The sequence below is a fragment of the Trachinotus anak genome, unplaced genomic scaffold (assembly GCF_046630095.1).
Source record: "Trachinotus anak isolate AG129_WGS33_773 ecotype Australia unplaced genomic scaffold, CSIRO_AGI_Tana_v1 ptg000010l, whole genome shotgun sequence".
Lineage (NCBI taxonomy): Eukaryota > Metazoa > Chordata > Actinopteri > Carangiformes > Carangidae > Trachinotus > Trachinotus anak.
The window spans coordinates 11,589,418-11,600,000 of record NW_027273861.1 but is presented as its reverse complement, the minus strand read 5'-3'; the positions used below and the strand labels follow the sequence as shown (position 1 = coordinate 11,600,000).

The window sequence follows — 10,583 nt, the reverse complement described above, 5'->3', positions numbered from 1 at the left end:
CCCATGTTGCTTGGAGCAGAGGAAGACACCTGGAAACCAGAGGAGAAATAAATGACTGTAATTAACAATCAGATAATTACACTGCAACTGTAGTTTAGAAGACAACACCACAGCTTTAATTTTTGTAGCACAAAGATCAAAAATAAGATAAAAGAAGATTTACTACAAAAGATGTTAATAAAACAAGAAAAAAAATAACTTTGTTTTTTTTGCTTTTTATGAATGATTAAGAAGCTAGTCACAATGTGTAGTACTACTGAAATCACACAATCAGTTTGGGATTTAATTAATATTACATCTGAGCTGAAAATAATTTAGTTAAGTTTAATGCTGGCAAGATGCAGGGACAATTACAAGAATGGAGAAATGTGACGCATTAAAGATAGTGGCTCTAACAAACAATCAGCAGCCATTAAGTAACTGTTATTTATTTTGCAAAAGATCATGAAAGGCATCAACAACAGCTCCTCTAACTAAGTCTCTTTAATGAAATTTTAATAACCTCATATTCCCAGTTCTTTCAGACAGCTCCTGACTAAAGACTGCTTACAGCTGATACCATAGCTATCTCTGCATGTGACTGCCACCAAACAGACGTGTGCTGAATATTGTAATCTTAGTGTTTCGTGAACAGAAATTCGTGAACATAAGCAAATGAAAAAAGATGCGCTGCTGGAGGTCAAAAGTTACAATATTCTGCTTTGCCCCGGTGCTCTTTAATGTTATATGGTAATGACTCCCAGCGTCTAGTGCCATCTTTTACAAAAACACGAAAGACATTTACTGCAATGTGCCTATTTGAATGTTTCATGTCATGTTGTGTCATCTAGAATTTATAACACAATCCAAGTGTCGGCTGCAGTTTTAAGCATCACAGTGAGGGGTGAGACGCAACGAAGCCACCCACTGGAGGACTGAGGCATTTTGTCTTCAAAGGGACACAAAAACTGGCAACGTTCTGGCAATGCTGACAGGGGCGCTGATTTGTCAATGCAGTTTCATTGTCTCAGAACTAATAGATCCACAATACAATGTTTTCAGAAAACATTAAATTGTTACATTTATAGAACAGGACAGAAAGCAGGAAAAGTGTGGTGTAAATCATAACATCAGTGAAGGAATTTACCATTTACCATTTACCTGCTTCAATTTCCGGGTTTTCATATTGTTCATCTGGCTCACTATCACACTGTACTGTGGTACAGTACAAGAACTTACTGCAACACTTGACAAGTTAGAAAAAAGATCTATTAGCCTCCCAGCTCAATAGGATCCAATTCTTTTCCTTCAAAAAAAAAAAGAATGTGTGTAAATTGCCAGTTGCTTGCAGGACACAGCAAACCAGACAGCAACCTCTGGGGCTGAAAAATGAAGCCAACACACAAGTGCCAAAAAAGGCAGTTCCCCACTTGAGGCTTGCTCCAAAAGTGAGTTGATCCCCATAGACTCCCGTGTTACAATGCCCAACTTTACAGCAGAAATAAATATGTTTACGGAGCAGGTAAAAATGGTTTTGGTGTGTACAGCTAATTTCCCCCTCCATGACAACTGTGTATGGAGTGAATTATTTATATCTTATGACAGGTGGGTGATCACAGCACCAATTTCTCAATTAGTTGGAAGTTAGGAGGGCAGGAGTCGGGCACTGCCGAGATGGCAGTGGTGGAGAAGGCCCCTCTGAGCTTCAAAATCGCTCCTCAGAAACCTATGGGTGACGTCACGGAGGCCACATCCATCTGTATATACAGTTAATGCAACAAACTCACTAGTGATGTCTCTTTAAGCCTTTTGGTCTTCCTGAATCATTACATTACAATTTTACAGTCTGTTGATATCTGAGACTACCGCATATGTAAAGCTTAAAAGAAATAAAAAAATAGATGTTTCAAATCAATTCACCCCCTTGTGTATAAATATTGAGCCATTTCCAGAACAGAGCATCACTTCAGGCAGTAAGGTTCTTTCTAATAGAAAGTGCTGGATGAGTAAATGTTGCCTGGCAACAAAAATTGTAAGATAAAGAAACCTGAACTCTTATCTGATGCTATTGGATCTGTGAACAATATATACAAACAATGATTTCATATATAATTCATCTATGTGACAGTGAGGACCATCTGTCTTGTGTCACAGATAACAGGCAACAAGAGCTAAATGCAGACACAAGACACAACAGGTAGCAGGGAAGGGCAGGAAACCATCTACAGGTATGAGGCAGCAAAGAATGCCTTAAATACTACAGCAGCAAAGCAATGATAACTATTATTACTATTGCAGTTAACATCAGAGCTGCATATTGATTCTGCCTGCAAGACAGAGCTGCTGTAGTTCAGTCTGGTGAACATCCCCCGACTTTATGGATGAGTTTTTACATAGCTGAGCACTGAACATTATGATATGATAGCAACATCGTGTCTATCTGATGAACTACGCATTTTAATCATTTTATTACATGCAAAATAGTTAACTGCACCACCAGTCACTTTTGTACTTCTGTTATTTAGGTTAGGTTTCAGGTTTTTGCAGTTTTACTGTGTTTTGAAAGTGCTGTGTCTTTCTTTTCACTATTCACAACTTATCCTTAAAAGAGAGAGAAAAAAAAGAAGAGCCAATAGAATACGAAGGAGTGAGTGAAAGTGGATGTCAGTCAGTCCTCTCCTTGCTGCTGCATGCTGCCACCTGCGTCAGCTGAAGGTCAACAGGGAAGAGCACTGTTTTACTCCTGCTGCGTAATCAAAGAGATATGACACTGATGGTTATTTTTGACTCAGCTTACTACCAGGTAACGGTAGCCTCTTGGACAGCAGCTCTGTGTGGAGCGGCCCGGTGCCCACAGTGGGGAGGGGTCATGCTGTGCATGGTAGAGTGCGCAGTACTCTATCCACCTGCTGTTGACCTGTGGTGCATTAGCTTGCTGGGCTTATTAGTGAGTGACTGCTACCAGATATGGGTTTGGAAAACTGGTCATGTGACTGACAGAAATTGGAGAGGGGAGGGGGCAGTGTTTGGGGTTCAGAGGAGGATGTTTGTGGTTGCTGCTGTTTCTGTTCTGTTCTGTTCCACCTGCTGTTTATGGAGAAAAAATCTTTCACAGAAGCAGGTGAGTTGCTAATGCTTTTAATGTAGGCTGCATGGCCCTGTAAGTCATGCTGATGTGAATGAAATGTCAGAGAAACTACAGGCTGGACAAAAGTCAACATGCATGCCAAGGTGGATTGTTGAAGTTCTTGAAACCATCAGTGCTGCCATTCAAAATAAAATTCACCCATCCTCATCTTCGTCTATTCTTTATCTAACTCCTCCTAATTCTGGGTTTTATGACATAAAAGTTGTCCTTACGTTTTATCAACTTTTAGATGTCACCATGTCCTAAATTTGTTGCTGCACACTATTTTATGAAACTATCACAGAGGATAAAACCATAGATTATTAACAGTTTCATGTCACATTAAACACTGTAATTGTTGGCTATTTTCTAATTAGAGCAGCTGTTCAGAGTTTAGATGCCTGTTTCCCTCATGTCTCTGTCACCAATGATGGTACAAAATGATTAAAGTAACATCAGTACCCAGCAAAGATCAACCTCACTTGGAATGAAATTAATTAAATATTGTGAAATGACTAATAATTTATCAAGGATCCAGCAAAGCACATTCATATTCAGTGCCAAAGATCAGAAATGTACAAAGCATCCATCCACTTCACCGTACAGTAAAATAACAAGATCATCACACAAACACTTATGCAAATAGTGCAGTCTGCTTGCAGCGTCAGCAAATATAATGTAAATGATTTTCTTCCTGGTGAACATAAAAAGAAAGAAATAAACATTGAATAAAAACCCTGCTGCTAGTCTGAGGCCTGGTTTGACTCCAGATGCCAGAAGCTGAAGCAGTGAGTGAAGAAAAGAGGAGTAGATTATGATATTGATGCAGTTCTACATCACTTTCCACCTCTCAACTCCTAAACCTTGTGAACATCTACTTTAACTTGGTGATTACACCCGTGTTTGTATTTGTCTTTTATTCAGATATTAATTTTGATAATATTTAAGTTGAAATTCAGCAATCCCTCTAGAACAGCTGCCATTTTTTTCAGAACCAAAATCTGAGCACTGTCCATGGGTGCAGGAAAGACTTTTGCTTCAGGGTCCTCTGAGTCTTGTCAGATGACATGAAATGACACAAAATTCAAATGTCAGCCCGCTGTGTCTGATAAATGCATATAAGTGTGGAGGGCATTAGCAGCATCTGCTAAATTGTCTGTTTGATACTAATGAGGTCTAAAATTTCTGTATTTTGCTGGTTTAAATGTCATTTTTTAAAACTATGTTCTTCTCATTTTATGCCTGTCTATTATCAGACAGTTCTGCTGGCATTTTCAGACAGTTAGATTTATTCAGTGGCAGACTGGCTAATGGGAATATTCATCTCTGAACCAGGATGAATTGTAAATTGGAACATGTGTAGAGGTGAGGGACATTTAAAGGAGTTATTAAGTGATAGCAGGTGGGAATTTAAAACCCTTCAACACTGTTACTCCTCCTCCAAATGCCAGAATGCCTTCTGTCTTATGACTCACCTATGGTTGTGAGGGGTTGGCTATGTGCATGTGTACCTGTTAGAATACAATTTAGTGAAGTATTAGTGAAGACAGCCATGATATATTGGAGCTTTTGGTCTTTCTCAAACATTAGCACCCAGTACCCTTTACATTTTTTGACATTCAGAGTATTGTGTCCACTGTTACTTGTGATATGTCTTACCAATGTGTCTCCATGTCTTAAGGATGGTTATATCATTGGTGCTCACTATTTATCGTTTTTGCACAACCAGGACATATTGGAGGCTGGGGACCTCCTAATGTGTGAGCCAGTGAGAGTCACAGGAGTCGAGGCTTTTCAGCACGTTTTAATACCCTGTCTGCCCCTCCATTAAATTATTATGATGTTGTGGAATATGTTTTTTTTTTACGGAGCTACTTTCCATCTCACTGGTTGTCCTTTTATGATGTGTTTATGAAGGGATTACCAGTGTGCAGCAAACATCCTGCAGTGTGGTGGAGGGAGAGGGGAATTGTGCATGTGTGTGTATGTCTGTGTGTGCCATATGAAACCCATAGGCAGGTCAGGTTAGGCAAGCTCCTCTCATGATAAGCCTCATGCCTCAGAGACCTTTGCAGATGATGTGATGGACTGAGTTATTGTGATGCACTGAGTCGTGGCCTTTTGCTATGGTGACCTTCTCAGGCATTTACTCAAAGACACTGGTGGCTGGATATACTGGTGCTATGTGTCTGTTGATTGGATTGTTCAGTATTACTTTTCATATTTTATTTAGCTTATATAAATGCTGGTATTTTCTTCTGCACAGCATATTTGTCAGCCTTCTGTTTCCTCACACCATACAAATGGGCCATTTGAGTGCATTTTGCAGTGCTGTTTGCTGTTAAAGAGCATTTGAGTGTCTGCGATTGTTTTTCCTTTTTCATGCATTTTAAAATGTCCCACATGAGGTCTTATGAATACAATAGATTTTCAATTTCCCTTTTTCCCTGTTTTTATTTACAATGCATGAAATAGCTAGAGAGAAAAACAACCATCAGATATAAAATAGCCTCATAGCTATTAGGGTTTTTTCTGTGCACACTGACACATGATTTTAAAACCTAAGTATTTGCAATGCACAGTTGATCACTGTAAACCAACTGAATACAGACCCAGTCCTTTGAGGATTATCTTGGAGCTCTGGCTTTAATTTCACTGCTCTGCCAGGTCAATTAGGGTTTGTAATTGTAATTCCACTCATTTAGAGTCTTTGATCACTGCTGTTGAAGGGGAATTGAGTTTAATTAATTTGTCTCACTGTCTTTCTCTTTGTCTTTCCCTCTCATTCTTTCTGCCCCCCTATTCACCCTCCTCATTTTCTTTCTGCTTCCTATTCTTTCTCTTTCCTCAGGTGTCTGGCCCAGTGATTCAACCCGAGACAGGAGCAGGAGAAAGCAGTGGAATTGAGGGCCATGGGGGTGAGCCTAGGCCATGATGTAGGTTGGCTCCTGCCTTTCCTGTTCTTGCTTCTGATGATCACAGTGTCACCCACCCAGAGCCAAGGATGTCCCCAACGTTGTGACTGCATTGCAAAGCTCAAGGCTGTGTCTTGTTTTGGTAAACGTCTGTCTGCACTGCCAGATGGCATCCCACTGGACACCAAGATCCTGGATCTAAGTGGGAATAAACTTCGCTGGGTGGAGCATGGTGACCTGCTTCCATATCCACGTCTTGAAAAGCTGGACCTGAGTGACAACATGATTAGTGTCCTGGAACCAAATGCTTTTTCTAGTCTTCAGAACCTTCAGTCACTTTCACTGAGGGGTAACCAGTTGAAACTGGTCCCCATGGGGGCTTTCTCACGTCTCTCCAACCTAACTTCACTGGATCTCAGTGGGAATAAGATTGTGATTCTTTTGGACTTTACTTTCCAAGACCTGAAAAGTCTAAAAAACCTTGAGGTTGGAGACAATGATCTGGTTTATATCTCCAACAAGGCCTTTCTGGGTCTAGTGGGGCTGAGGGAGCTGACCATTGAGAGGTGCAACCTGACTTCTGTGTCCAGCCAGTCTTTGTCTTACCTGCATAACCTGGTGACTCTGCGGCTCCGCTACCTCAGTATCTCTGCCTTAGAGGACCAGAACTTCCGGAAGTTGGGAAACCTGAGGGGGCTTGAGATTGATCACTGGCCCTTTTTGGAGTACATTTCCCCTCACAGCCTGCAGGGTCTTAACTTGTCTTGGCTGTCTATTACACACACCAACATCACCTCTGTGCCGACTTCTGCCCTGCGCAGTCTGGCTCATCTTACCAGCCTCAACCTCTCCTACAACCCTATCTCTGTGTTGGAGTCCTGGGCGTTGCGGGACCTTGTTAGACTGAAGGAGCTGCATCTCGTCAACACTAACCTGGCAGTAGTGCAGCCATACGCCCTGGGTGGTCTAAGGCAAATTCGACTTCTTAACTTCTCCACTAACAGCCTGGTGACCCTGGAGGAGGGAGCCTTTCAATCCGTCAACACTCTGGAGACTCTGCGTTTGGATGGAAACCCTCTGGCCTGCGACTGCCGCCTGCTCTGGATCCTTCAGCGCAGGAAGACCCTCAATTTCGACGGTGCTTCTCCAGTGTGTATGATGCCTGTTGAGGTCCAAGGACGGGCTCTTAACGCTTTCTCTGACTCAGCTCTCTTTGACCACTTTACTTGCCAGAAGCCCAAAATCCGCAACAGGAAACTGCAGCAGATATCTGCCCGTGAGGGACAGGTTGTGTCATTCATTTGCAGAGCAGAAGGTGAGCCAACACCAGTGATATTCTGGATCTCACCTCAGCGCCGCCGCATCACCACTAAGAGCAGCGGACGCCTAACTGTATTACCAGAGGGCACACTAGAAATACGGTATGCCCAGGTAACAGATAGTGGGACTTACATTTGCATAGCCAGCAACGCTGGTGGAAATGACACCTATTTTGCCACACTTACAGTTAGTGGGCTGCCATTAGATGCAGCCCTTATGGCCAACCGCACTTACTATGCTGGGGACCTTAATGACACAAATCTAAATGATACCAGAGTCTTCTTGAAGTTCACGCTGGACCTCAAGACCATCCTCATATCCACAGCTATGGGCTGTATCATGTTCCTGGGTGTAGTCCTGTTCTGTTTCATTCTGCTGTTTGTGTGGAGTCGAGGGAGAGGGCAGCACAAGAACAATTTCTCAGTGGAATATTCTTTCAGAAAAGTGGATGGACCCACTGCCAGCGGAGGACAGGGTGGGGCACGCAAGTTCAACATGAAAATGATTTGATTATTTTGGGTCTGTTTTTTCTTATTAGTATTCTGTCCCTCATACTGTTTACAAGCAGTCTCCAGCTAGGACATAAAGGGACATAAAAACACTAGAGTGGGAGTCTGTGCTTGCAAAACATTAGAATCAGTTATTTATAGGACATTTTATCGTGACAAGGTTTTGTTATTGAAACACAATCCTAGGTACAGAAAAAAGGCAGTCTGTATGGATTTGATGTACTGTATTTCTACTGCTCTTTATTGTGTGTTCACATTATTGTGCAGAGGAGATCTGGATTATATTTAAAGATGTCTCAAAATCCTGCATAGACTGTTAAAAGACCAAGCAACAATAGCACTCAGAGTCCCACCAGTCTTTAACCTTTATTCTTCCCCAAGAGGATCTCTGTCCGCTTCATCTTTAAAGGACTTTGCCTCTCTGCTCCATCTGAGGTGATTCAAGCTCTCGACTTCCAAACTCATGAATACGTAATAACAGGGTGGTGCTCAATGAATGCCAAGGACTTGCCAATATGTATTTGAATAGTTCTAGCTATATACTGCATATTTAGACTAATCTAAAGTCAGGAGTTTAGAGCACTGTTGTGACATAAAGGCTCTGTTTTTTTGCTGATGGTGGGTTTGTACAGAATAAATTAGATACCAAGAGTCTACACTCTGTAACACTGCCAATTTAACCACATAGCACCATAATATCACTGTCAATTCAAAGCCATGGCAGAGAGAAGTTGCTTCTCACTGGATATAAGTTGGTCAATGATGTTAAGCTACAATAAAAGGGCCTTTGCTAGTTAGGTTTTCCATTGTTGTTTATTATTTAGTAGACACACTGTAAAAGACTCTTGCCCTCTTTATCTGAAAATCCTGTGTAAAGATGAATGCATGCACAGAGTTGGCTTCTTATTTTGAATAATGTGTATTATTTGTAAATTAAACATTTGATGGGGTGCATTCATCCCAAAGTTGAATAGATCATACTGTATAGGTAGGGTACTGTATAAGATGTATTATATATTTTGTAATCATTGGCATCCTTGTGGTTCTTTATAGTAATGTTGAGTGATCAGATATTACTGTTCTACTGTGATTCTACTGTTAAAGTCTCCTTTTCAAATCAGTGATATCTAGCTTTTACAATGTCACCATATCATATCATCAGCCCACACAACAAATCTTCAAGGGCGTTAATGTCAGGTTTTAGTTCACTTCCCTATTTCTGGCTGTATAAGCGACAACGGGGAGGCTTGGCTGACCAGCGGGAGAAGGAGTTAAGTGGGTTCTCATTGGGACCTCGATCTGTTTGAGACACGTAGGGAAAAATGCTAATGTGATAAGGACCTTGCAGACTGGAACAAAGGTCATAATGAAACTGAGCCAGAGAGGAGAGGGAGTTGAGATATTCTAGGAAGACACTGACACTGTAACAACAAAGGGCTGGATGCTTGCTTGTTACAATACATGCCACTTAAGACAGGTGGGCAACATTTTGTAAAAGTTTAAGCAGAAGTGCTTCTGAAGGTGATTTCAATATGCAGCATTAAGATGTAATTGTTTAATTTGGGATCAAAAAGTTGTCTAGTGTTTACAAAGGGTGTTTTTATATTCCCTCACATAAAAAGCATAACTGTTTATTCATATAATGATAAATGAATACAGTTTGTATTTGAGAATGTAATACAGTTTTTTGTTTTTCCACACGAATTCGCAGTCATGTCAACATTTGGTAGTTTCTATACCACACTATATCAAAAAGCCAGAAACTGGAGTTTCCCTCATGACCTCAGACATAATTTGGAGAGAGTGAGAAGACAGGTGACCTGCATTTAAATTCGAACCTCAAAGCATTGCCAGTCTCCTGATCTGTGGATCTAGCCCAGAGAACCAGTGCCACCAGTTCCTGTTAAGCTTCAACTACTCCACTTTTACAGTGTTACTCTGCCGCCCCCTCTTGGCTATAAATGGTATTGAATTCTACATTATGACCTCAACCTGTGGACTTCTCAGTAAGCAGTTTACTCCATTTCACAAAAGGCAATAATGAATTTGATGGAGGGCCGATCTGGATCATGTTAGTATTGGAAGTGAAAATGAATTTATGAAAATGAATAATATATCAGTCGTCATAGAACTAACCCTCTCCTTCCACTACTTCTTCTGCAGCTTATAACAAGTGTCATCCCATGTTACGTTGTTTAGTGTTCACCCACATATAGGTTAATGCGCAACAAATGTAACAAACAAAATTATGAATGAACTGTGAATATGTTCATGGACTGATTTGACACCAGTTAAGGCTCCTCTCTGTGATTTAAATATGTAAACAATTCAGTTGTATTTTTCATTGTCCTTTGCTGAACTCATTGTGTAAATATGGAAACTGTTGTGTCTGGAAATTGTGCTACACTGTTTTGTATTGTATTGTTTTATAAAAAATGAAGCACACTGTTTATAAAGCATGCTACAGTATCTGCTATGATGATGTCTCGTCCCCTGTCCCATTTTTATAGCAGTGATCTGGTGTCGCAATGCTTATGGTGGCAGCCTGAGAAGTTGATTGCGAGTCTAAATTACACCTGTGACCCTGTCACTGTGAGATTTTGTGTTGCACATTTTAGTTTGTTAAGTTCTCCCAGGAATTTGTCATATTTTATTTTTTTAAATAATCAGTTAAATTGGTTGGATGGATGTGCTATCTGCACCACACACAGATATGCTGCTTAGAAGAAAACA

At 40.8% G+C, this 10,583-nt stretch overlaps 1 protein-coding gene across 2 annotated transcripts in view; it reads left to right on the top strand.

Annotated features, from left to right (window-relative positions):
* Positions 1-10,332, top strand: part of lingo3a (leucine rich repeat and Ig domain containing 3a) — a 34,872-nt gene extending 24,540 nt beyond the window's left edge. Inside the window, exon 2 of one of the 2 annotated variants that reach the window (XR_011692474.1) lies at positions 1-148. This exon is cut by the window's left edge and continues 129 nt beyond it. Coding sequence is in view for 1 of the 2 variants with exons in the window: in XM_071487552.1 (XP_071343653.1) it covers positions 6,019-7,851 (1,833 nt within the window). In the remaining variant the exon portion in view is untranslated. Of the gene's footprint in view, positions 149-5,957 lie in introns of those variants that run through there. The other variant, XM_071487552.1, reaches the window with a different exon arrangement.
* The last annotated feature ends 251 nt before the right edge of the window (positions 10,333-10,583 follow it).